We start from the raw sequence: 27,998 nt of genomic DNA on the forward strand, positions 1-27,998 counted from the left end.
CATGGACAAAAAGTTCAATCTGCAAGAGTAAGAAGTTCATATTACTCAAGTTTCCTTTAATATCATTAAGAAAAGCCACTGTCATCAAAAATACCAAAATATTTTATTGAAAAGGCGTGTTTTCCCATGGATATGGAATAAAAATACATTCTCATGACTAGGCAAAACCTGACATTTCTTAATCGGTATAACGAGCAAAGTATACTTTTGTATAAGCATTTTAAGTTTAAAATTGTGTTTTTGCTTCAAATAAATATGTTTCCCATTTTTACATTCTATATCCATGGTGAATTTAAAGTGAAGATGTAATCGGCCAACAGTAATCTGATCCTGATCCGGCTGATGCTGAACTTTGCACAAACACAAACACTACATGGAGGATAAAGCGCTGCTTTCAAAGTAACAATTAACAGTAAAGCCTATCGAAAACAATATTAACATACAAAAGTTACAAGACAACAAGTGAAAAAAAGAACAAGTGGTGGAGTAAAAAAGTTGAAATGTGAGAAGATATGCTCTGGTTTTAATTAAATCAGTTTGGTTCATCGATGGGCCTGCGACAGTATGGACAACAGTTGTGTTGAAGCACTAGAAGCTCATAATCCTCACTATGAAACATCTACAAAGAAACACAAAGACAGAAAGATTAGAGCAGTCTGGAATGTACAACTGTTACTTATAGAAAGAGAGTAACTGACAATGATTTTACTGAGACATGTAAACAGAGACAGAAAAACTTCCTGTGTGGGACCTAGGAGCTGTACCTTGAAGCAGGTGGGGCACATGGTGATGCTCACATCAGGCAGCAGGGAGCGGAAGTATTCCCATTTGAGTGGCCTTGGCCAGCGTTTGATCAGCACATCCCTCCTGCTCATGGAGCGCAGCGACGAGCGATTCACCTTGACTGGGACAAAGTTCGAACCCCCCTGCTGTTTGGACACACACATGCTCTATTATGGACCCCGTCCTTTTACCCTCTCCAGCTGGTTTGCCCAGTTGGTGGAATATTAATCGTCTCATCTCCTCTGTCCTTTCTTACCTCAAAGCTCATTTTGGCTGTGAATGGATCTTCCTCTGAGTCATCCAAACCATCATCTATCCTCAAAGCCTGAAGCTCTGATTGGTTGTATTTAAGAACAAAACAGCTCAAGCAACATATTTCACACATTTTAGGATCATATTTACATGTTATGCATTTTTTCTGTAATTTCCAAGACTGGGAAAGCCTTTCTAAAATTATCCTTCTGAGACTAATCTCAAAGTGAGAGTGGTAAAAATGCCAATCAGTCGTGCCTGTCAGTCACATGGTGGCTCCGGAGGAACAGAGCAGACCTCAATGCCCTTGAGTAAGTGTCTGCCAGCTAATGCAGGTTAATCCCTGCACCAGGGCTGTGGTTACGGCTCGCGGAGGGTTAGTGTCATTAAGATGAGACAGGAGAGCCTTGCTAACCCTATTAGCTCAAGAGCTAAGATGACTTAGCTCTGACAGCTTACCCACCAGCACAGAATCGAGGCCAACACAGACTAAACAGCTTCTTAGAACCGTCACAGGGCAGAGGAGAGTCACATGCTTCATTTTTGAAATGCAGTGTGTTAGAGCAGGGATTCAGACTCTCAGGGGCCGCAGAGTGAGGACTTAATAATTTATAAAAAGAATGTGAATCATGAGTTTCTCTGCCTAAGCGTGTACGTGTGTATGTGAAGTCACAGTTTGCAGAAAGACTGAAGGATACCGCCATTGTCCATGCCTTTCCAGCGTGCATCCCCCTCGTCTGTGTGAGGAACTTCTAGGTCAATCAGAGACACAGCCTCTTCATCACTGATGTCCTCTTCGAGGTAAAACTGCACCAGAGGCAACACCTCTGTACACAGGAGGTACGCTACATTAAAAACACAAATGGACTCCTCTGAGGACAAAGTAACGCACACAATTCTTTTTTTTGAATCACTGACCGTATGATGAAGCAGAGTAGATGAAAGGCTGCCTGCAGTTGATGCACAGGCTCCCCTGGTTGTGCAGCAGGGGGTTGTTGGTGGAACAGCGGTAACACATCATGCCGTCAATCAGGTCCTGCAGAAAAAATGAGTTTCAAATACACACTCATTTACTTAAGTCAGGGATTACCACTGAATTTATATTACTATGGATAATGCAGCTCTGTCTCCTTGATATGTACAAAAATGAAGCCAAAATAGCCTGTGAATACCGCAAATTCTGAGCACAACAGAGCTACCCAGATGGATGTGAAATCCCATGACATGGATATGGATATGTGAAAGTGTCTATCTGGTGTGTCAGCTTACTGTAGACACAGGGTTATGGAAAGTTTAATAACTTTTTTTGTTTAGTTTTCCTCTACATTACTAACCCAGTTCAGAACACAGCAAGAGCTGCATTAGTCAGCACAGCTGTGGATCTTTTTACTTTCATTTTAATAACTTATTTAAACAAGCATGCTAAGAACCAACCATAAAACAAAAAACAAAAAAATCCAAAATAAACTGCAACACACTGTCTGACTTGCAAAAATGTCATTCATCTGCAAGACTCTGAAGCTAGACTTATCAGGCAAACAGTTTGTTAAAGATAGTAAGACATCTTGAATAGGAAGTGCTTACACACCTGCAACCATCTTCTCATCATGATGTCAGATCTTAATCAGAAAATTAACAAAGCAAACAAAAAACTTTTTCTAGACTGAAAGAGCAAATTCATGAACAGACTACTAAATGTCTAAAGGGCCGGTTTCGGAAAATCTATACTAAATAATGTTAAAAAAGGGACTAAAGATTATCAGACAGTTCAATCACAATAAAAGACAGGAAAAACTACAATAAACCACAAAAGGGGGGGTTGTCGTCCTACTTACAAAAGTCTACCAGAAGGACCCCCAAAATAAGGCCTTCCCAGAAAAGATCAACAATGGAGAATCATGTAGAGCTCTTGGAGGAGTCCTGGTTGTACCAAATGCATTCCATTTTAAAATTAGTAAGGCGACTGAGCTCTTGGGAACTTTAAGTGCAACATATTTTTTTGTAGCCTTCTCCAGATCGGTGCCTTGCAACAATCCTATCTTGGAGCTCTGCAGGCAGCTCCTTTGACCTCATGGCTCGTTTTTTGCTCTGTTATGCAAAAACCTGTGAGGCCTTGAATAGGGAGGTTTTTGTCTTTCCAAATCATGTCCAATCATTTTAATTTACCACAGGTGGACTCCAATCAGGGTCTTAAATATCTCAGTAAAGACTGACAGAAATAGGAGGAACCTGTACTAACTTTCTAGTGTTTTTGTAAAGAGTCTGAATACTTGTGTCAGTGTGATATTTTAGTTTTTTTTCATTTTATTTCTAAAAGTTTTCACTTTGCCAAGATGGGGTTCTGGGTGTAGATTAGAAGATTAAAATGATTTTTTGACTGTAGCATCAGGCTGCAACATAACAAAATGGAAAAAAGTGAAGGTGGTCTGAGTACTTTCCAAGCGCACTGTATATGAATGAAAATTTTTCCAAGTTAAACAGTGGAAGGGAGTTTCCTTTGATCTTTTTTGTTGGGAGTGTTGCCCTCAATGCCCCTATCTTAAGGAATAGATGTGCAAAGCAATTTTTTCAATGTCAGCTTTGTACTTTGCACCATGTCTCTTCTGTTAACAGAGGGGAGGCCAATCAGTTGAAGGAGCTATAAATATTTTGGCTTCACTCACAGGTAGCTGTTGCTAAAAATGGTCTACGTGTATTACACAACAATATTAGAGAACACATTAAAAAAACTAGTGCATATATCAAAGTCTTACAACACACCTCACTGTCGTGAAAAGGTTTAGAGCGGATGGTGAGGACGCCAAGCTCAATGGACTCCTGGAAGCGGGAGGGAATATGCAGCTCCTGGAGCTTCTCGTAGGAATACCTGGCAAGCTTATAGGCGCCGAGTTTTCGACTCTGCTTTGCCAACGTGTACAAGGTGTTCCTAATTACTAGGTTAAGGAAAAGTATTAAAAAAAGAACAATTCTTAAAATAGTTGCAACAGGATGGTGATTTTTAGTTGTCATAATAAGAATCTGCATATAGAGAAATACCGTGATTATCAACAGTCATGATTGTATAGTGCCTCATTTCTCTTAATGAGTACAACAAGAGCTGTGCTGAGCCAGCAACACTGGCCACTTGCCTTGAAAGTAATACCTTGTTATGGCTGTTTGTGGGCGGCTGTGTGTGCTTGTACAGGCCTGCATGCCTGTTTTGTTGTGTTTGAGAAGAGGAAATTGTTGCTTATTTGTATTTATAAAGAGACAGATTGTTAAGAGAACAGTGCTGAGAGTGGCAATGACAGGTCAATGAGCTGCAGCTGCAGCAGCTCTCTGCTGGCATACCTTCATCACCTAAAACTTAACACTCCTCCTCTCCACTCAGCTGCTCTCCAGCTCCTCCCACACACCCAATTCTGTTCCACTGCTGGGACTGTTGATAAATGCACGTCCTCCTATTGTGTGACTTGTTTAGCACAGCTCTTTTATGACAATGTGTTTAATTGTTCACACCACGTCTCATGCATCCTGGCTAAGTCTATAAATCTAGGTTCAAAGTTTTTGGAGCACCTCAGCGCAGCCATGGAGGATTCTAGCGGCTCAGCCTCATTTCCTCCTCAAAGACGGGGCTTTTCCTCCTCATGCTCTGCCTCCTCTGTGTGAGACCACATGGATTTGTCTGTGTGGCTATTTGTGTGTGTGTGGGTGGATATGTGTGTGTATTTGTTCAAATGAAAGCACATTGTTTAGTGTGTTTGTGTATGTATAAGCATTGCTCAAAGTTTAACAATCAAAGCATTTGTTTAGACATTGGAAAATGTGCCTCTTGCTGACATCTTCTCCTTCTTCTCATCATCATCCCATTTCTTTCTCTCAGCAGCGGCATGCTTTCCACTGTGGCGCCAACACTTCCGTTTTCACTCTATTTCTATCCCTGTTTATTCCATCATTTTCTCATCACTGTGTGAGCCAGTCTTGATTTCAGATTGGCATGCCTGTACTTGAGAGTTTTCCAAAGAGGACAGGCCCCACAATACTCAATTCTAAAAATATTTGCTTGATATCTAGCACTATGTTAATTCACCATGGAAGGATACACTTTAGAAATGCCTGGTGGTACGTTCTTGGTGAGGTTGCTCAGGAGGAACCTGCAGATGTTGAAGAGTGTCTCTGGCATGTGGGAACTAAAAGGCTCATCCTGTGGGAAAAAAGCAAATAGACGTTAAAAGGATTATACAGTGAGGGAAATCTCTCAGTTCAAAAAGCTCCATTTGACTCAATTTCTTATTTAACCTTGTTTAAAGCAGCCTAACCCTTTATCGTGCCTAATCCAACCTCATTGTGTCCTTAAGGGGAAAAAAGATTTGCTAAAGCAATCGCTAACAGCACTTTATCCAAGAAGTTGATAGTTCAAATCTATAGTTCTTGCCCAGGGGAGTCAAAGTGAGATATAGAGGTTTTCCTGCTCTGGTCTGGATCACAGAGATGCCTCAGTGCTGCAGGGGTGCAACCACAGCCAAGCAGAGAGCTGAAACAACAAACTGAGGACACTGACACAGGCCAGCTCACCCATATAGCGCTCATAACCAGGAATTATATGTGTCTAAGTACGTTAAGGCAGGGGGGTTGGAAACGATCACTGATTAGGTAGTCATCACGATCAATCAAGCAGCTGGTTACCATGGAGAGAGGGGTCAGAGAGGTTTCGAGAAGTGAATTATTTTAGCGATTGCAAAAAGGGCTCATCTATCACTTTAAACAGCACAATGTTGAAGATTCATGTGAGATTTGTTTTCGGGAACTTTAAGCAACAAAAGCTAAAAAGGCTAACACCCACAGCTTCTTAGAAGTTCAAATAATGACCTTTACATTTACTCCTTTTGTTCACTTTACATCTGTGCATTTCTTCTTAGCCCTGATTTTTTTTTCTGGATTGACATAATCTTGCATAGCCAGACCTCCCTCTTGTCAAGCTCACAGCCGTTTGGAGAAATTTGAGTGCAAAAGTTGATTAGACAGCGGGCAGAAACGCAGAGCGGTTGTCAGTATACCTAGAAAAGGAATAGGAATGTTTTTCTGCCCCAACAGAAATCTGACCACATAGCAGGTACTGTTTCCAGAGCTTTCAAACTGACAGCCAATCTCTGCTGCCCTGGTGATTTCTAAGGCCTCCTCCCACTTCAGTCTGGTCTGGCTTTCTAAGATTAGAGCTGACATAGGTAGCATGCTCTCACCGTGTAGCGCTGAATAGAGCGGTAGACATGGTAAAGCTCGGCGAGATGCTGAAAACGCTCAAACTTCTTCAGCATTTCATCTCTCTGGTCTTCATTTTCTGATTGAAAGAACAGAAGAATAAGTACAGTAAGAAAATATCTAAAGGTTCAGTATAACACAACACATTTACTTTGATATAAAAAAACAAACTATGCAGAGAATGCAGGTCTCACCTCTAGCGATGTCTAGACACTGCATAGACAGCATCCAATAATAGTAACCTGCATCGTTGAACCTGTTCTCAACTACAGCATTCTGGGTAAGCTGTTCCAAGACTTTCACAGCTTCATTTTGTCGCCCTGCCTTGTGAAATGCTAAAAAGTGAAAACAAGAAGGAGAGAAAGGAAGAGGTGAGGGACTGATCGTTAGTGTGTGTCCTTGAAAAACTGTCGAGTCTCAGGGCATTGCTATATTTGAAGTGCCAATAGAAAACATCCTTTATTTATTTATTTTTGGCGGACACCTTTGCAGATAAGTAGTGATGCTGTGGTGTTGTTTTTGCACTTTATTTCCCATAAATCATTCCAAAATGGATTGCTTCCTTTTTTCATTTGGATTTTTGTAGGAAGAGAAGGAGAAGGAAAATATTTGTAACTGCAGTTAAATCAAAAATGCCAACTGGAGAAACTTAACTGCAAGCAAATGCAGAATCAACCTAACTTAATGTATACAAGCTATACTTTCCTAATATGTAAGGTATAATAACTAACATATGTCTTCTAAACTCCTGGGTTGTTCCTGAATATGAAACACCAAAACAGTTTACTTTTATGGCTCTAATAAGCCTGAGCTCCATTCTTCATGTCCCTATCACAGGGATAATTAGAAGCAGCTTTAGGGAGTCGACCCCACCACTGACCCTTTCACTGCAACCACAGCGGGGGTCAGGATATTTAAGCGGTAAATATTTATCAGTCTACCTCACTGGATAAAAACTACATTCAGCTGCTCCTGGTTAACGTCAGAATAGAGCACATACACACAACTTTCTCTTTCCAAAAACACAAAGCATAAGCTGTCAAATAAACAGGGAACAGCCACGGTTCTGATTTTCTGTTCCACAAAAAAACAGATACAATATACAACGAGCTAGATGGTAAATTCAAATCAAATGGTTTGCTTTAGGACCATTTTCATATCAGCATTCATCATGTTTTTAGTATGGGTGTAGAAGAAATATAGTCAGTCAGTGCATAGTTCAATGTTGATGCATCTTTCTGCTCATGGTTATCCATTTTAAGAGGAGATTTTCACTGTTTTCAGTATTTAACCCCGTTGGATTTTTTTAATCTTTCGTTGATTTTATAAATCAATCATGGTCAACATAATTTGGCTTTGGCTTTCACCCCCTCTAAGTCAGTACTTCATAGATACACCTTTGGCTGCAATCACAGCACTGAGTCTGTGTGGATAGGTTTCAGTCAGGCTTGCACATCTGGACACTGCAATGTTACTCCATTTTTCTTTGCAAAACTGCTCAAGCTTTGTCAGGTTGTACAGGGATGGTGTTTGAACAACCCTTCTCAAGTCCAGCCCCGAATTCTCTATTGGATTGAGGTCTCTCCAGAACATTAACCTCTTTAAACCATTTCTGTGTATCTCTTGCTGTAAGCTTCACGTTACTGTCTTGTCTGAGAAAAAATCTTCTCCTAAGCTCTCTTGCAAACTGAATAAGATTGTCCCCCAAGATTTTCCTATATTCTGCTACAATCATTTTACCGTCTACCTTTACCAGCCTTCTAGGGCAAGCTGCCAAGAAGCATGGTGGTGCAAAAAGCACCATTTTGGTCTCATCAGACCAAAGAACTTTCTTCCACTTGACCGTGGAGTCACATGCTTTGTAACGAACTCTAGTGGACATGAGTTTTCTTAAACAATGGCCTTCTTATTGCCACTCTCCCATAAGGCTTTGACTGGTGAAGAACCCCAGCAACAGTTGAGTCTCTCCCATCTTAGCTGGTCTCTTTCTCTTCACTAAGTTTGTGAGTACAGTCTGATCTAGGCAAATCAACTCATGTTCCATATTCCTTCCACTTCTTGATGATGGATTTGACTGAACTCTTGAGATGTTCAGTGCCTTGGAATAGTTTTGTATCTATCCTCTGACTTATACTTTTCCATAGCCCTTTCTCTGAGTTGCTTGGAGTGTTCCTCTGTCTTTATGATGTAACAGTAGCCAGTGATACTGATTTACCAGTGACTGGACTTTTCAGACCCAGTAGTCTTCATACTACAATCACTTGAAATATATTCACTTTACTCTTAACCCATTTCACTAACTGTGAAACTAGAAGCACCAGACACAGACCTCTACTGAATTAGGTCATCCACTTTAAAGGATGTATATATGTAAAGGATGTTATACTCTTCTATTAATGCTTAGATTTATGTTGAGTTTTAGCTAAAATTATTTTGAAACAGATAGGAGTTAGCCATACTAGCTGTTTTTAGTGACTATTTTTGAGCCTGTGTTTTATTTCAAATTGTGATACACTTTTGCTAACAGCAACAGCAATAAATCTAAAACCCAGGTGTACCAATTTGAGATGTTTAGTATGTAAATGAAGTATTTAAGGTTGTGCCCCACCTCCTTTGACAAAACACTACAGACCGGATCACTACTGCTGCACAATTAATATGTTCGCACTTGCAATGTCAGGTTGTGCAATTAAATAATTGCATTGGCTGTCATTATTTTTATATTAATACTTGAAAGCTTTACAAGAATGCCCTTTAAGAAGTACCTTTACTTCAAAGACGAATATTTTTTTTTGTCTTTGGGACACTATTATAATATTTTAAAAGGTCTACTCTAAAAACTCCAGGTTTTGTAATTTTATTTGTTTTATTTATTTAGTCATCTATTTTTTTTTTTACCAACTGAGCTTAACTGCCAACCCCCGTCCTCCATACAACTATTTTTTTGACTTACCTGGTTTTGTGTTGATCTAAATGAATAAAGCTAAGTAGTATAAATAAAGAGGAGGAAGGTGGACATAATATCAGAGTTTATAATTGATACATGCTAGTAAACTGAAACAATATTATTACCACCACAAAAAACAGAAATCCTAGCTACCCAGTGTGCAAACTGTCTAAATTACACTGATACATTAGCAACATTTTGGTACAAAAAACAAATGAGACAGCGCTCCTCCATCACAGCCTGCCTTGTTCTCTGTCTGTTAGTAAGAAACATAAAGATACATTTTGTAACATCATGAGATTCATTTAGAATGATTGAAAACACATTTGTATTTGCCAACATGTGAGTATGGAAGTTCCCAGCAGCTCTGTGTTAAAATATGACAGAAAATCTGTAGTTTTTTTTTTTTTTCAAGTCTCAGTATTGTCCACTTGTTTGGATTATTTAGATAATGGAGATTGAATCCATTTTTTAATCACAGTGTTGAAAATAAATCAAAGTTCACAAAATTTTGACAGCCTCAGGAAACAGTCAAGCAGACTTCATGTTTGTGAAGAATCCTGTAGCCCCACAAGTCTAGATGGAGCCCTGGAAGTAACAAAGTATGCACCTCACTTAAGTGTCTAACATTTTTAAAGTCGTTATTGAGAAGTAGCAGGCAGTGGGCAAGTGACAAAACCAGGACCTAGGGCTCAATTACAATCACAAGTAACACAATATAGAATCCCTGTCTGACTAAAATACACACAATCAGCAAAATGCATGACCAAAAGCAAGCTCCAAAACAATCAGGCCTGTTCAGTCATGTATCCCATTCTGAGACGGGCAGAGGAAGATTATGCAGACGAGGAAATATGCCTGCTGAGATCATAATTATAAATCTATGAGCTGATTATAACTATGGTTACAGTTGGTAATCATCATCACAGCCGCTTGTAGTACTGGTGATTAGGGGCATGCATGCATGTCATTCAGTTAACAGGCATCCCAGCTCTGTTTTGCTCTGCTCCTGCAAAGAGGATCATGTTTTACAGTGGATAGAGAGCATCTTAAGGAGGGAATGAAAAAAGTCTGTGTCCAGAGCTGGCCAGGGCTTTATCACTTCCATATGTAAACACTGGCTGTGGCTGCAGATTTGAATGTTCACTGAAATAATCCTGCACTTCAAAATGAGAACATGAAGTGGGAAGCTGTGATGCAAACTCACCTTTCTGCGCCTCTTCGAATCGGTCGTTCTCAGCCAGCCACTGAGCGTACGGCACAAAGACATTGTTTTTAAACTGGGGGTGCTTCTCCACCAGTGAGAAGGCCTGAAAATTTGAGAGAAACACACATCACTTCCAATCAAAACACTGCTACAGCACTAATAATAAGTTTAGAACAGAGACAAGTGTATGAGCTAAGTTGATTTCACACTCAATTAGAACTTAAACTGCAGCTCTTACACTGTTTGAATGACAGGATATAAAGACTTGTTCTAGCACCCCATGGACACACATTTGCCTGTCAAGGTGACTGATTAATCTAAAAGTCCTGTGGCAGAACGTGAGCCAAGAAACACACACCATACAGTAAAAGAGAAAGAAAGGGAGGGTGTGTGTCTCAGGTCTGTGAGCCCAAAGTCATTTAAAGAAATGCTTTGTTTTAGAAAAGAGAGGGTGCGGTGAATAGCATCCATATGGCCCATTTCAGTCTGAGCTCTGTCCTGTCTCGGTGTCCACCTCACTCAGTGTAGAACATAAAACCAAACAGTTCCCTAAGCTCCGCCGCCCTCTCTCTACTTCGTCTTTATTCCTCTCTGAGGATCAAATAAATATCTAGGAAGACTTACTCAGATGAAACAGCAAGAACCATGTCATCCTTATTTAAAGTTCTGTTTTTGGCTCTTCTGTTTCAGCATTTAAATCAGCAATATGCATCTCTGTTACGCCTTCAACTCGATTACAGTCTGCAGATGGATTAAAGAAATGCAATATTTTCTTCTTCTTGTCTGTGCAGTGTGATCGGCCCTGATGGAGGAATTTGATTGGAGGCAGAATAGAGCTTTAAGCTGATGCTCTTTCAGTGCTTTGTGCTTCTCACTCTCTAATCATCATGTGGGCTTGGATTCAGAGAAATCCAAAGCCGGATGATTAGCTCTGGAGCGTGCGTGTGGTTTAAGTTTTGGTGCATAAGAACATTAGGTAGATGTATTTTCTTAGTGTTTGAATTTAGCAGTGCTACAGCACTTTTCAGGAGATTCCTGCAGGAAGTAAATAACCCATATAAATCAAGTGATCTATTAAAAAAAAAAAAAAAACGGTTTCTCAGTCCTGCAGAAGTTTTTTTTTGCACAGACATATGTGGTTCACATTTATTTATGTGATTGTCTCAGGATGGTATATATAAGCCATGATGAGCAGAGCGGGTGTGCGAAAGTATGTCAGACCTCTTCCCAGTGCCGGGCCTGCACATGCAGCTGTATAAGAGCCTGCAAGTCTCCCATCTTGGAGTAAGTCTCCGAGGCATAGCCGTGGTGCTTTAGTTTCTCGAAATACTTTGCACACTTTGTCAGGGGCTCCCGTTCAGCCTTGTCCAGCTTGCGGGCGATGTCGATCAGCCTGCACAATAAGAACAGAAATCAAACACAGAGAGTACAGAGAGGGCAAAGGCTGAGGAATTCATCCACAAAGGACAGTTGTGTAAATTCTGCTTGTGAATTCAAATGAAAATTAAGCTGAATTAGATTTAGCTTAAACGTTCTTGTTTTTGTTGTTCTGACCTATTTGTGGCTCCACAGAAGGCATACAGCTAGTGTGTTTATGTGCATTTAAAAAGGTCGAATTATGGTGTTAGTTCAACTAAGACTGGACTTTAAAAAAATGGATATACATACATTAGTCTGGCCACAATCAGATTTCTTGAAGTCAGACTATCAACCTGGATAAAACAGTTGGAGATGGATTTTCTCCTGCAAGTATGCACTTCAATCCAAACTGGACTAGCCGCTCTGCACATGCTCCACAGTTTCTATGCCAGGCTTTGACCCAGAGTTGAATGGCATAAATACTAAGCATAGCAGGAGTCACATTGCTATAACCATAAGTTTCTGAGACTCATCTGTGTCAAAAGTATAGCGTGTGTAAAAAATCTACAGAGCTTAAAGCTTGTCCATACTTTCACCATGAAGACAACCGGTAGTAAACTGTTAACTTTTCAGCATGTTGAACAGGAAGATGGTCCACAGTAACTAGCTGATAAAGGGTATATCGCTATCCTCTGTATCAGAGACAGCATGCTCCCATCTATAAATCAGTTCTCCTGCTGCGCGTGCATACTGGAACAAGGACAGTGGTTGAATTGCCAAACCAAGCCATAACCGTAGCTCAGTTTAACTATGCATATAAACACACTGGATGAGAACACTTTAGATCAGACAAAATCAGTTGAGACTTTTGGTTGATCAATTTTCTTGTTTCTACACTATCAAATTTATCATTTAATACTCAACTGAGTGAGAAACACATTCTTGAACATTTTCAACTGTTTTCTACTGGTATGCTACAAAGATTAAGATTTAAATATTCCACCCAAACGTCTTTTGAGCCAATTAATGTCTGATGTGTTCTTTCCATCAAAGGAAAAGGTCAGGGACCCAGTTAAAAATAACATCTACTTTTAAACTCACTTTAAAAAAATCCAGTTGTCTTTGGGTGTGTAAGACATACTGGACCATGATACTGGACCATGGATTTCTGCATAAATTGGTCATAAAATGTGTTCTGATCTTCACAAACACAGTCTGCTTAAACTAATACCGCACAACAAATATGTTTTCATGTTTTTATTGAACAAAACATGTAAACAATCACAGTGCAGGGTGGAAAAAGTATGTGAACCTTTGGATTTAATAACTGGTTGACCCTCCTTTGGCAGCAATAACCTCAACCAAACGTTTTCTGTAGTTGCAGATCAGACCTGCACAACGTTCAGGAGGAATTTTGGACCATTCCTCTGTTTCAGTTCAGCAATATTCTTGGGATGTCTGGTGTGAATTGCTCTCTTGAGGTCATGCCACAGCATCTCAATCGGGACTCTGACTGGGCCACTCCAGAAGGTGTATTTTCTTCTGTTGAAGCCATTCTGTTGTTGATTTATTTCTATGCTTTGGGTCGTTGTTCTGTTGCATCACCTATCCTCTGTTGAGCTTCAGTTGGTGGACAGATGGTCTTAAGTTTTCCTGCAAAAGTCTTGATAAACTTGGGAATTCAATTTTCCGCCAATGACAGCAATCCGTCCAGGCCCTGAGGCAGCAAAGCAGCCCCATCCATGATGGCCCCTCCACCATATTTCATAGTTGGGATTAGGTTTTGATGTTGGTGTGCTGCGCCTTTTTTTCTCCACACATAGCATTGTGTTCCCCCAAACAACTCAATTTTGGTTTCATCTGTCCACAGAATATTTTGCCAGTAGTGCTGTGGAACAACCAGGTGCTCTTTTGCAAACTTCAAACGTGTAGCAATGGATTTTTTGGCCAGCAGTAGCTTCCTCTGTGGTGTCCTCCCATGAACTCCATTCTTGTTTAATGTTTTACTTATTGTAGATTTGTCAACACAAATGTTGGCATGTGCCAGAGATTTCTGTAAGTCTTTAGCTGATACTCTAGGATTCTTCTTCACCTCATTAAGCATTGTGCGCTGTGCTCTTGCAGTCATCATTACAGGACGACCATGCCTAGGGAGAGTAGCAACAGTGCTGAACCTTCTCCATTTGTAGATCTTCTGTCTTACCGTGGACACATGAACATCAAGGCTTTTGGAGATACTTTTGTAACCCTTTCCAGCTTCATGCAAGTCAACAATTCTTGATCGTAAGTCTTCTGAGAGCTCTTTTGTGCAAGGCATGGTTCACATCAGGCAATGCTTCTTGAGAACAGCAAAATCAAAACTGGTGTGTGTTTTTTATAGGGCAGGGCAGCTTTAGCCAACACATCCAATCTCATCACATTGACTGGACTCCAGGTTGGCTGACTCCTGGCTCCAATTAACTCTTGGAGAAGTCATTAGCCTTGGGGTTCACATACTTTTTCCACCCTGCACTGTGAATTTTTACATGTTTTGTTTAATAAAAACATGAAAACATATTTGTTGTGCGGTATTAGTTTAAGCAGACTGTGTTTGTCTATTGTTGTGACTTAGATGAAGATCAGAATACATTTTATGACCAATTTATGCAGAAATCCAAGAAATCCCAAAGGGTTCACATACTTTTTCTTGCAACTGTATCTCTTAAGTTGTGTATCAGATCCATATGTTAATACCTTAAAATAAAAACTGAAATGTTCATATCTTGTCTCATATTCATCTTTTTGTGTCAAACCCAAATGTTTTAAGTCTTCAGCAAAAATAAAGGAATTGGGCCCGTTGTTCCAAATAGGAAAATCTGGAGGACAAACTTATTCAGTCTGCAAGAGAACTACAGCTCAAGAGAAGACACTGACACAAAGCATTCAGCGAAAGCTACACAGGAATGGTTTAAAGACAACAAGGTGAATGTTCTGGAGTGGCCCAGTCAAAGCCCAGACCTCAATCCAATAGAGAATTTGTTGCTGGACTTGAAAGGGGCTGTTCCTGCCTGATCCCTGTGGAGCCAGACAGAGCTAGAACAGTTCTGCAAAGAAGAATGGAGTAACATTGTATTGTCCAGATGTGCAAGCCTGACTCAGACTTATCCACACAGACTCAGTGCTGTGAAAAACAGGTTTTCTTAGAGGGAGAATTTGGCTGAGCAGGGGTTTGTTTCATGTAACAATTTAAAAGGTGGTAAAGTTAAAGGTTGTCTAGCCAAAATGTTTATATTTTTTTGTATTTTATTCTTACTTGTACTTTAAAATGTTCTGAACAGTCTACTTGTTTTTCCTTTTTTACTGTGTAAAGCATCTTGAGATGCTCTAAATAGGAATACAGCTCTATGAATAAACCTCAAGGTAAAAGGGATAATTGTGAGCACGCATCCAGGTGCAGGACAAGAATATCACTAATTGAGGGAAAAAAGGTCTGCTAACTATTCAACTTTAAAAGGGTAACTTTGTTGTACACAGGGCAATGTTTTGATCTACGAGATCTTCCTCAGGCAAGTACAGCAATGCCTGGGGAAGATCATGTCGATCAAAATGTTGCCTTGTGTAAAATAAAGTGACCCATTTGGAATTATCAGTATGCAGACCTTTTCTCTTGTTTCAATGCCTGCCATTTCTTGAGTTGTTATACTATTCTACAGGGTTTTACACTGACTGACACCTACATGTCCGACCAGCCATGTTCGCCTATAATTTCTATGGCTTTAAGATGTTCTCCTGCTGACAGGTACATCTCCGCTGCTGCCCGGGGCTCGTTGCTGCTCTTCGCCCAGTCTGCCTGCTTGGTCATCAGGATCCGAGAGCTCTTAGGGTCTGTCGCACCAACAAAGTCCTACGAGAAATGCACACTGTTACAAACTTACTGAAATACCAGTGGTAATGTTTTTTTTTTCCTGGAATGAAGGAGGGAAGTAAAGTTCAGACAGCCATAACCATGTGGGTCAAAGCCGACACAGGAGGAAGAGAGTCACACAAACACCGGGCTGCTGGAAGGCCTTTCCCTCCGGTGTCCATCCTACCTAAAACAAACAGCCTTTAGGAACAGATGGCCACACAGCCATATAAATATACAACAGGCACATCAAACACACATATAATCTGATACACACACACACACAAATATACACACGCAAGTCATAGTTGTGTCGTTTGCTCTAGCATTGTGAATGTGATGCTGCTGATCAAAGTGTCTCCCTCACATGTAAACATAATAAAGCATGAATTTGTCTCAACTCCGACTGACCTCCTCATCAAAGTATTTATGTAAAAGCAGACGCTCGTCGTATTTCTCTCCATTTCAAACTGCTCTTCTATGCGTGAAGGTGACCTTTGTGTTCTATAGGAATATAAATGTAAAAGCACAGTGTGTGTATACTGATTACATGATATATGTGGAGATTCTAGTGATATATGAGGAGATGAAAGACAGACGGTAAAGGGGGGGAGTTTGAACACAGTGCAGGGCCCCAACTTGGCATAACTGCACATGATGAAGAAAAACACATGTTCTTCAACCCTAAAACAAGCAGACTTTCAGGTCCTGTCCATACTGATACATAGGTGTATTATACATGTGCTTTTGCTTTGTAAATAAATAATTTAATCACCTTGGCGTACTCAAACATGCGCAGGTCAGTGTACATGCTCAGGGCTCGGGATTCGTGGCCGGTGCGTTTGTAGAGCTTGGCTGCCTCGTGGAATTTCCCTTGGTAGGCATAGACGTCTGCCAGGAACAGCTCGTTGTCGTTCTCACCCCGCTTCTTCCTCTCCTGCAAATCAGTCAACACCGACACTGGCATGGGTGTGGAGATCAGTGGTCACATGCATGTACATATACACATCAGTAAGACTTGTTTTCACACACTCAGTAAGTCAAACAAACCAGGAAACACTAAAATCTACCATCCTGCTGGAAGGCACACTGTGGAATCCAAACTTAAAGCTCCTGTGAGGAACTTTTGCTTTGTGTTGATTTTGACAATCTCTGTGGCATTTTTTTGCTAACTTTGTCCTGTGAAGGTTTTGTCTAACATAGCTTGCAGTCACATGACTACAGGGAGACCTAGAAGGCAAAAAAGCTTAGAACAGTAGTAGTTACCATAAAAAGCTATGTGGTACTGCTGCCTCAGGCATTTTATTCCCCCATCTCATCAAATCGCCACATGAAAACTGAAGAAAAATTTTAATTCAAAATTTCAGATCGGGACGCAGATGGTCTAGTGGTTAGGTCGCATCCCATATTCTGCAATACACCATAAAACCCAACAAGTTGAAAATACTTGTTGTTCCTGCACTACTTTTATAGTGCAGGAAGTGCTCCTCCACAGAGTTGAGTACACATTCTTGCTATGTTACAATGTTCCCCACAAGCCGGGACTGAGTGGGTAACTTCACGCATGGTGCAAAGGTGTCTAATGTCCAAAGGCATTTTTGGAAAGACATGCAGATTAAGGGATAGTTGCCAAATAATTTGAGTACAATGACAGAAAATACTTTGAGTGATTGAGTATTGTTTAGTTAAAACAAAAAATGTGTTCTATCAACTTCGAAAAATCAAGCTGAAATAGATATTTTGGATTTTTAAGTTAGCAAACTTTTTTTTTTTTAAACCTTTCACAGCTTTGTCTTATAGTTTAGTGTAGGAAGCCTTTCTTATCCACCAGGAGGTGGCTCCATGAGTGTGCAATATCAAGGGAAGGCTATTAATGCCAACTTTTTTTGGCCCAAAAGTTGAACGTATCTCTTACGTGTCTATAATCTCTGCTGTGCTGCACAAGACTCAACCATCACTTTGAATGACACCTTCCCCTGCCTGAGTAGCAATTTTGGGGCTGGATTAAAAGACATCTTAAAACTGATAGCCTTGGTTGCTTTGGAGGTCATAAAGAAACATCAGTTATATTTTCACTCTTCTTCATAAACAACTATTAAAGCCCTGCACAGGAGCTTTAATGCTTATGCCATCAGTCACAATGCAGCCTATAATCAAGATTTAATAGAGCAAACATTCCTTTTTTTTTAAAGAAAGAAAGAACGCATACCTTCCTTTTGTCACTAGCCAAGCTGAATAAAAAAAACTTCTCTCTGCTTTGCATTCAAATAGTCCAGAAATGTAGCTGTACTTTTTGTCTTTTTTCATTTCTTGGCTATTTGTAGATACTGCCTTAAAAGGGCATGCTACAAGATCCTCCCTTCTGGAGCATTTTTAGGAGTAGCTCACAGTGTAACATAGCAATTTAATATATGATAGTGTTAATAAATGTGTTAGACCCAGTCCCCCAAGGCCCCCAAGCCTTGTTTAACTTTGTCAGCTAGCAGAAAGAAAAACTCAACTTGGCTTAACTTAATATTAAGGTTTTTTTCCTCATAAAATCATATATTACCTCAATGCTGTTGATGAGCTCCAGATAGCGCAGGTCCCTTATTCTGATGAAGGCCTGCAAAAAAAAGGCAAGACATAAATTTAACAGATCAGAACGGCCTCTATGAACTAGATTTTTTTTTTGTTGTTTTCTTTTGCATTGTTCACATTACAGGGATGTCTTTTTCCAAATTTTTTGATTTGAACATTGTTTGGTTGATGAACATTTGATAAAAATGTGGCCAGTGTTTTCAGAAGCCTGTGAATAAGGGCCAGAGATGAAGTGCTTTGGACACATCTGGGATTTGCTTCTATTTTTATACTCTTTGAACACAGAAGAAGCAGGTTAGTGACACTGATGTTGTCAACAGCAATTTGTGTGACCGGCCTTTTTGGCAGTGTCGAAGTCAAGTCCCTCCAGGGCTTCTGTGGCCAAATCCCTCCAGTCACTGTCTGTCACACCCAGACAGGCAATCTGATAGGCCTCCTTAAACATCTTCCTCTCCAGGTACTGATACATGGGTGCTGACTGTAAAGAGCAATAAAATAACAGCATATTTAACATTCAGTAATAACTGACACAACAAAAAAAACAGAAAAATCAATCCACCATAGTTTGTACCATCATCTTCTGTAAACTGGGATGGGCTATTACAACACCACACACCTGAGGCACTTCCACAGCAGACATAGAGTAGACGTGGAGACAGAAGATCTTCGATCCGTTGTAGCCGACCATGAAGCCTTGCATCTTCTGCTGATGTACAGGAAAGTTGCTAGCCTTTATGTTCAGGTAGCCGTTGCCAGAGAAGCACAGCATGTCCTCACACTGGGTGTTCCAGGCAACACTGTTAGCATTAGGCTCCTGCAGGGAAAGCAAAAGAGAAAGGGGCAGGTAAAGGAGGGAATAATTCTAGAGGTGACTGTGCAGCACAGACTAGAAATATCACCATGAGTACGACATGTACTTTATTCAAATCATGCACAGTCTTTTTAATTCCACCCAATTTCACCTCTGAATTGCATTTTAACATCTTCCACGTTCCTCCATGATACACTCTATGCTCTCCACTGCCTGCTGACCTGAAAAAGCAGCTCTTTACTGTTGATGTCATACACTAGAAGAGTGTTGTGTTCATCCACCACAGCCAGTTTATTGCGGGAAGCACTCATGTCCAGACAGCGCACTGAAGTCGACAGTTTCAGCAGGGTGATCGGAAACGGGTTGTCAACAAATATCTTGAGAATCTAAAAATGAGGAACAATGTATAATTAGAAGAAAGCAACATGTTTGCTTTGAGAAGGATGAAATTCTTCGTAATACTCACAGCTCCGTTTTTTAACCCTACTAGCAGGCCTTCTCTGCCTGGTGGGCCACCAATAACTTTGATGTAACGAATTAGAGACTCCATCACCCATTCTTTCTCCCTGACGCTGTTAAAGGACATGCACTGGAGCCTCTTCTCCTGTAGAGAGTGAAAAATAGCACAAGAATTTTATAGAACACACAGTAACTTTTTTGTACAAATCATCCTGTTTTAGTTTTTTGCAGTCTGTTATTCTCACCCTTTACATTATTTAAACATCCTAATAAAATGTCCAACAAATCCCAGCACTTTGTTCCTTTAAACACCATAGCATGGCTTAGTGTCAAAAAGCAACACTTCAAAGATAAACAGTGATTTGATTTGACACAGATATACACAGCCCATACAATCACAGTCCATTTATATCGCCAAGAGCTGTCTGAGGCATGAAACACGAGTATGCCTCCATGAGAGAGATCTGAAGCCCCCCTGTCACACACAGACAGATTTAAAGGGAAATAACCTCTGTGTTATGGCTGCTCCTCCTCCCTACCATCCTCTGTCAAGCGCACACACAGACAAGAAGCAGAGAGGAACCCCAAGGGACACCCACTGGTTCAACACACTGTGGTCCCTCCCCTCCATTCTACTGTCTCACTTTATCCCGTTTGTAGAGGGGCTGAGAGACAGAGCCTGCAGAGCACATGCACAGCTGGAGCTTTTTGCGAGCAAGGCAGAAACATCTGGGAAAGCAGCAATTCCAGGATATTATCATTTTTCTCTGGGCTGTTTGGGCTGCAATTGAATGGCTAAACACAGATTCACATTGCTTCCATCATGTTAATAGTGCTCAAAAGTCTCTACAGCATCTTGTGAAAATCTGTCAAGTGTGCATAAGTGTTATTTAAAGAACAAAGAGAGTTACTGCAGGTCAGCAGAATTCAGTCAGAGAGGGATAACTGTTGAGGAGACTACTTAGTATGGAAAAGACACAAACAAACGAGGTCTGAAAGAAAAACAACAAAAGATTTAGAAAGCTCCTGTGAGGCACTTTAACTGGTTCTAGAGTAGACTGAAATTAATACTGATGCCTCTTCATGCCCATTATACTTAAGAATATCTTTTTCAATGGTACATGGTAGGTATGTAAACTTACGGGATGTTTCCATTACATTAAGCTGCTTGGATCTACTTGGTTTGACTCAGCATTGCAGCCCAGCATGGCAGGGGATTTGCATTTTCTCCATAACTAAGCTACCTGTTTGAAGTCGTATCTAGAGCTGATGTGTCGATGAAATGGCTGTGTTTTAGAAAAGACTGTTTTGTTCAAGAGTTGGCCATTGTTTCAACTTCAAAGTATCGTCTTATTCTATTAGTATTTCAAAGTTTGGTGCAGCAGTTGCTACCTAAACAAATCTGCGAGAAATTCCTGAATGATGGCAAACCACTGTGACACCAACATGGCACACTTGGAGGCGGAGCAGGCATGCTGCAGCCCTGCTCCAGAGCAGGACCATTCTGGGCGTGGCCAAACTGGTGGAAAAGAAGATCCACGCAGCTTGGTTTTGATCAGCACAGCCAAAAGTCATAGTGGAAAAGTCCCATTAAAGGAATACAAACTGTAGTGTTAGCACTTTGTCCATGTTGGGCATCAAAATCAACATAAACCTAACAGGAGCTTTAAGTAAGCAAATTTAACCATATTTCTTCTGACCTGACACAGTATTATATGCTGGGAGCAGACCACAAGTAAGTTGCATTCAAACTTCCTCCCAATCCTCTCCTTAATGCAGTAGTGCATGTCTGAAGAGTCGTCTGAAAACAGCTCGTAGATGAGGATCTTCTCTGGCAGCTGGATGGCGAGACGGTTTCTGTAGATAGCAATCTTTTTCACAAGCTCACGACACTTGATCCTTACTACAGAAAGCAGGAGATAAAGGAGGTAAGTCATGTTAAGTGGGAGGAAAGTTTACTTGTTTGACTCGGCATCACAACAGGTCTTCAATTATAAACTTATCAGCCTGTTGCTAAAGCAAAAGTGCACCTTTTTGTTCAGTAATGAGGTGCTGGACGATGACATCAGTCATGCTGTCTCTGTAAGCATAACGATCCTTGTAGAGGCCGTGAACTGTACTGAAGATAAGTTGGTAGCAGGCAATGGTTCCATCCTGGCAGCCCAGCACCTAGATAAGAGATAACAATGTAGCAGTACATCCTATTAACGCCTCTAAGAAAAGACTGAGAGTGGGAAAATGTTCCTGTTGTTAAAGCATCTACACAGTGCAACTAAGAGAATCTGCCAGCAGCTCCCATGTATGCATCGTCACTTTCAGTTAAATATGGTGAAGAAAGCGCTTCTGAGGTGTTATTGTAAAGTAAAAATGGTTTGTTTATCTGTGTAGCTGCAGAGACAATGTGTTATCATATCAAGAAAATGTATTAAATGCAGACTGACAGTCTGAATCTCATGTCTAAGCTTTATCAGTGTTTTGCTTTACATTCTCCTACCTCTACTTACTCTCTTGCAAACACACCATTATTCAAAGATGGGAATAACTTGCACTAAAATTTGTCTTTGCAGACCCACCACAAAGTTGGAATCAGGCTTAACCCGGCAGGAGCACACCCAGGCATTCTGCTCTCCAATGGTTCCTAGCCGCACACCATCCTTAGTGTAGAGGGAAGCCTGTCTATCAGAGCCACCCATGACGATATACTCCCCCTTGGAGAAATAGCTGACGCAACATGGGTCATAGGTGAGGGTCCTGTCTTTTCCAATCTGACAGAGACAATGAGAGAAGAAGACATTAAACCAAGAATAAAAAGAGTGTTTCTCATATTTATTGCTCAGGGGCCTGGGCCAATACTTCCCACTGTCTGGGGCTTAAACACATCAAAGTCCACGGCACATTCAACCATCCCTTTGAGTGTTTGATGAAAAGAAAGTCTTTCTCCGATTTAAATGGCCTCTATTGTATAAATGTTCAAAGTCCATTTGCAAGACACCATATTAATTCCTGAACTTTGCGCATCTGTTTCTTTTCACCAAGCTGCCTAACAATACAACATTTTTTCCCTTTAACTGCAAACAATCCCTGGTGTTGTAATCAAAACTGAATGTTCAGTGTAAGAGATGAATAGGCCAATGACAATATATGAGCCTAAGGCTTAACAGCACAGTAATGACTAGTGCATATTTGTCTATAATTACGGTATAGCCCACAGGGAATTTAAGGGGAAAGAGGGACAGTGAGGGGGCCGTTAAAGCCGAGCAGGATCACTTCCAATGTACTGTTATGGTTTCAATAGACCCTGACAGACTGATTACAACAGGAAACACAGATTTTAAACTCACTTAAGTATTTGCAATAACATATATTGTACTTACAGCAGGCAGACTTGGATAGGTATTCTTAGTTTAATTGCTATAGAAGTTCAATAGACACCCTGCAGTGAGCTGACAATGTTTCAGAATGCCATTACAACACTGGTATTTACCATGCAAGTTAATGAGACAGCCTTTATTTAGTCACCTAAGTGCCCTTTAAACAGTCTGAAGAGGCAGACAAGTGTGTGTACTTGAACATATTGCATAAGAACTGTTCAATGTATTCGTACATTTCCAGGACTCTGCCTGTTGTATTTAGGTAACTTAGATCAGGATGTTTCTATGGAGGTGTAAAATATTCACCTGCTTTCCACTGAGCTGATAGAAGGACAGCTTCTGACCCCAGTCTGCCACAGCCAGAATGTCATTGTGCTCATCTCTGTGAAAATACAACACAGGTGATTTTAGATACAAGTACTCCTGTTAACATCATGTGCTGCAGCTGCACTGGTTGTACAGTATCAATTGCACTGTAAATCAAAATTTAGAGATTACCTTTGAACAAGGGGAAACATGGTCAAGCTCCTTATTGAAGCCCCAAACTTTACTCTGGAAGTACTGTATGCAAAGTGCCAATAAAAAGTATTCACCCCCTTGGATGTTTTATCTTTTTATTGATTTAATCAATCAGTCATAGTCAATATAATTTGTCTATGCCAAAAGGCATGTGGGAGACACCATGTTCAAGTAGAAGTTCTTTGATCTGATAAGACCAAAATGGTGCTTTCTGGCCACCAACACTGCACATCACCACAAATACACCATTCCTACTATGAAGCACAGTGGTGGCAGCATCATACTGTGGGAATGCCTCTCGGCAGCCGGCCCTGGAAGGCTTGTAAAGGTGGAAGGCAAAATGAAAGCTGCAAAATATAGGAAAATCCTGAAGGACAACCTTATTCAGTTTGCAAGAGAACTATGGCAATTTATTTTCCAGTAAGACACTGACACAAAGCATACAGCGAAAGCTACACAAGAATGGTTTAAAGACAACAAGGTGAACGTTCTGGAGTGGCCCAGTCAAAGCACAGACCTCAGTTCAATAGAAAATTTGTGGCTGGACTTGAAAAGGGCTGTTCCTGCCTGATCCCTGTGGAACCTGACAGACCTTGAGCAGTTTTGCAAAGAAGAATGTAGTTAAGTTGCAGTGTTCAGATATGCAAGCCAGACTGAGACCTATCCACACAGACTCAGTGCTGTGATTGCAGCCAAAGATGTCTACTAAATACTGACTTGAATGGGGACAAATATTTATGCAGTCACTTATTTTACATTATATTTCTATTTAACTGATGTTACTTTGTAAAAACCTGATTTCACTTTGACATTAAAAAGTTTTTTTGTTTTTTTGCCAAAAAGCCAAATTATATTGACCATGATTGATTTATAAATCAATAAAAGAGTAAGCATTCAAAGGGTGAATACATTTTATAGGCACTGCATGTGAACCTAAACCCTTGTTCTAAGAAGAGTTCACCCTTTTAAAGCACCCATGAGCTAGACAGAGACTCCTCAGCAGCTCAAGAGAAATCATTTCCTGATGGACCTCGTGCTCTGACCTCTTTTACATTGCTAATAAAATTCCATAAAGCAAGTCAGTGCTGCTGTATCTAGTGAATCCTATCATTGTTTCTCATCACTGCCCTCCTTGCCCTTCCTCCTGAGACATTTTTTTTCTGTCTGCCCCTTTCTCTCACCTAACCTGTCCGGCAGTCTTGGGAGGAGGATGAGAATGGGAATAGGGCTAAAGCTGAGGTCCTCGCTGTAGGGGGCATCAGAGACAGGGGACAAGCCCCTTCATCTGATCATAAACCTTATCCTCTTTAAAACTGTCTCAAAGGATAACTACTGCCCCCTGCTGGCCCTACACAGGCTTTTCAATTAAAGAGTAAGGTGCTCTTATTCTTGAATCATTACTTCAATATATTAATGGACAATGCACAAGATGTTTTTTTTCATTAAAATGAAATAATTTATGTCAATAGGAAAGCACTGTTCCTTTTTTCTACGGTCTTGTACAGCAGTCATTTATAAGGACTCACTTAGAGGGGTTCCAGGCTATAGACCAAATAGGAGAGGAGGAGCCACCTGGACGCTCTATCTTCACTTTTTCCTCTCCATTCTTGTTTCGAATGCTTACCACTCCATTCATCATACCAAGGGCAAGATACTGGCCATCATTTGTCCACCTATAATTGAAGGAAACCCTCAATCATAATTTTTCACATTAAAGTTGACTAATACTGTAGATCACTGCAAAAAACACCCTGCTTACCCACAACATGTTATTTTGCAGCTCACTTTATGTTTGTTTACAGATTTTTGCTCAGGAGACCACAGACCTGAGAATGAGCAATAGGGTGCATAAGCCTTTAAAATATATAAATTATAAAATGTGAGGACAAAAATTAATATTTATAAATCCAAAATAGACTCAGACTCACCAAAGTCACCAGAAGAGCAGGAGGCAAGTTGGTGAGTGACAGGGTTATAGGCAACACATTGTATTGAGTCATTGTGCCTGCAGATAAACACATAAAAATCATGTTCGACGATCACACACACTCTGGATGCTTTAATGATAAAAATGTGGAAACTAAAGTGGCACTTACGTATATTTTAAAATACCCTCAAGTTTAGATGTCCAGATAATGATGCTTTTGTCAGCTGACCCTGAGGCAAACCTTTTACCTAGAGAGTGGAGTGGTTGGTAAGAAAACAAAAGGGACTGGTATAGAATGGCAAAAATAGAGAAAAAAGCCGCGTACCGTCTTTTGCATAAGCCACACAGTACACTATGTCTTTGTGTCCTTTTAATGGTTGTATAATATTTCCATCTGCTGTGTCGTACACCTGCCACAAAAAGTCAGTACATTTAATGAATTTATGAAAAACATTGCACTGTTTAGATTATTTTCCCTGCAAAGTCTCCATGGGAGCCTTACCAGGACACGAAGCCCTGCAGCAACAATAAGTTGGCTGCCATCTGGCTTGAAGGCGAGGTCATAAACACTGTAAAAGAAAATTATAGTAAAATGTCCATTTAGTTGCAGTATTAGCAGAAAGACATTGTCATGATCTGCTTGTCATGTTGGTAATTTACTAAGAAAAGACTTCAGTATAGACATCCTATATACTTTAAAGGGAATGCTTACATTTTCCTTGTTGATAAAGCCTGTAGTTAAGGCTGGCTTTGGCTAAGGCAGAGGTTGCCAAACTTTTTAGCCCTTTTTGTATTTCTTCATTTTCAACTGTTAAAACACTTAACTTAACTGCCATATATTAAAAGTCCTACGTATTGTGGAAAAATGGGCAAAAGCACTAACTCACAAGACATGTTCTGGGCCTTTTATGGCTAAAATAAGAAAAAGAGTCCAAAAACTCAGGAATTAAAGGGTTAAGCACAGACATCACTAGATAACTATGTTTTTTATTTTAAATTGGACTAATTCTAACATTTTTTTTAACATTAATATACATCACATTCCAAAACAGCAGTTTGACACACTAAAACTGGAGTCTTGATGTCTCAGTGTTAAACATTTCTGACCTGATTTTAACTCCTAAAGTGTAATTTTAACTCCATTCTGAGAGAAATGGTTTTCAGTGTGTGATTTATTTCCCAGTGTTGCCCTTGGGTAGATTGTCAAGATGTGATTTTATATATTTTTAGATGTTGCCTGTTGATTCCTGCTGGACTTCTTTTGGTCAAGTTTCTAGTGGATCATTGTTGTTTTTGTTGTGAGACACATTTGCACTATGAGTGAAGTTATCCACTGAGTAAGAGTTCCCGCCTATGATTTTGGGAGCTACTAAAGGCACAAATGCAATAGTAAGCATTGCCTCACAATGAGGCTGACTAGACTCTTTGCTTTGTTCTTGCCAGAGGAGACACACAAAGACACTTATAAAGTGTTAAATTTAACTCTATATGAGTTGAAGGGGCACTGTCAATTTTGCTGTGTATTTAACTTTATCAGAGTTGTGACTTTACCTGAATAACCTGGTTGGAGATATATTCTCATGTTGTTATTGCCAATAAGGCAAGATCTTTTTTTTTTACCATACAACTCCTCATTATCTACTCGGTATTTTCAAGTAAACTTCCAATGAAATAGCTTTTTGCTTTTACTTGAATAGATACCAGAAAGTATATTCTTACTTAAGTACATTTTAACCAGAGTAACTGAACTTTTAATTGAGTACAATCGTTGTTTACCTTTCCACCTCTGACTTTAAGTAGCATTATAATTTTTAATATTAATCTTGAGCTGCTCGACTCACTTACTATTATTAACATTATCAGTCCCCATCATAAAGCTGTTATACAGATGTGACAGATGTTAGAGATGTCTTCTTAACACTTCTTGAATGTATTATAAATTAAAATGTTGAAAGCTCTGGACTTACAACAAAAGACACGAGAGCAAAAAAACCACAGTAATGGATGGCTGTATTTTCAACCAAAAGATTTAAAAAGACTTAGTATTTACCTAGTATTACACCTCAAACATGCCAAATTCATTGTTTTAATATATAAACATCGAACTGTTGATTATGTTTATATTTTTAGCGTACTAACAGAGATGTAGGTATTAGTAGCTTCTAAACAGAAAATGTTTCATTCAGAGCGAATAATCGTGCATTTAAGCCCAGCTCGCTAGCTTAGCATCACAGTTAGCTCCTGCTTTAAACAGTGCAACAACACAGACACAGACGCCATGCTTCGTCAATAAAACTGCACAGATGTATAATTAAATCTTACACTCAACAAACTCTTAAGACACAAGCTCCTATATTGCTGTATATCATAAACGATGAGCGAGTTGCAACAGTGCTATCGCTAGCCAACGCGGCTGGCTGGCTAACGCGGCTGGTTTACATAGCAACCGTCGTTGCTAACCACCTAGCGTAACATCCCAGCGTTGGGCATAGGTTGTAAGGATAAGCACCAAAAACTCACCATTGCTCACGAACTGTGTCTTTCCATGCTAGGACGGCTCTCATTTCCACCTATTTACACGCAGAAAGGGTGGGTGGGTTGTCTTTTCAACAGGTTGTTGTTGCTTTGAGTAGGTTTTTTTTAATACTAAGCTCTGTTTTCA

The 27,998-nt window shown here is 40.1% G+C and overlaps 1 protein-coding gene across 2 annotated transcripts; it reads right to left on the reverse strand.

Moving 5' to 3' along the window:
• Nucleotides 1-84: 84 nt before the first annotated feature.
• Nucleotides 85-27,995, reverse strand: ift122 (intraflagellar transport 122 homolog (Chlamydomonas)). Of its 2 annotated transcripts, none has more exons than XM_041798383.1 (29): nucleotides 27,857-27,995; nucleotides 25,839-25,905; nucleotides 25,662-25,746; nucleotides 25,506-25,584; nucleotides 25,338-25,414; nucleotides 25,169-25,235; nucleotides 24,936-25,082; nucleotides 23,197-23,272; nucleotides 22,093-22,284; nucleotides 21,550-21,688; nucleotides 21,220-21,422; nucleotides 19,527-19,664; nucleotides 19,282-19,446; nucleotides 18,866-19,063; nucleotides 18,587-18,727; nucleotides 18,221-18,274; nucleotides 16,445-16,606; nucleotides 15,503-15,669; nucleotides 11,649-11,820; nucleotides 10,428-10,530; nucleotides 6,468-6,608; nucleotides 6,255-6,352; nucleotides 5,118-5,218; nucleotides 3,796-3,961; nucleotides 1,954-2,071; nucleotides 1,734-1,880; nucleotides 1,040-1,116; nucleotides 765-929; nucleotides 85-619 (listed from the first exon to the last, which is right to left on the reverse strand). In XM_041798383.1, exons 1-29 carry the CDS (start codon nucleotides 27,898-27,900, stop codon nucleotides 533-535), a joined length of 3,576 nt encoding a protein of 1,191 aa, XP_041654317.1. In that variant the 5' UTR covers nucleotides 27,901-27,995; the 3' UTR covers nucleotides 85-532. The 2 variants fall into 2 exon arrangements, with proteins under 2 accessions (XP_041654317.1, XP_041654318.1); XM_041798384.1 differs by having other exon boundaries at nucleotides 1,734-1,862; nucleotides 27,857-27,994.
• Nucleotides 27,996-27,998: the final 3 nt, after the last annotated feature.

The sequence above is a fragment of the Cheilinus undulatus genome, linkage group 11 (genome assembly GCF_018320785.1).
Source record: "Cheilinus undulatus linkage group 11, ASM1832078v1, whole genome shotgun sequence".
In the NCBI taxonomy this organism is placed as follows: domain Eukaryota; kingdom Metazoa; phylum Chordata; class Actinopteri; order Labriformes; family Labridae; genus Cheilinus; species Cheilinus undulatus.

Coding starts and splice junctions, on each gene's coding strand:
- ift122 (XM_041798383.1), bottom strand. CDS start 27,900: ATGAGAGCCGTCCTAGCATGGAAAGACACAGTTCGTGAGCAATG. Junction 10,531..11,648: donor AGGCCCGGCACTGGGAAGAG/GTCTGACATACT, acceptor TCAAATTTTCAG/GCCTTCTCACTGGTGGAGAA. Junction 6,353..6,467: donor GTGTCTAGACATCGCTAGAG/GTGAGACCTGCA, acceptor TCTTTCAATCAG/AAAATGAAGACCAGAGAGAT.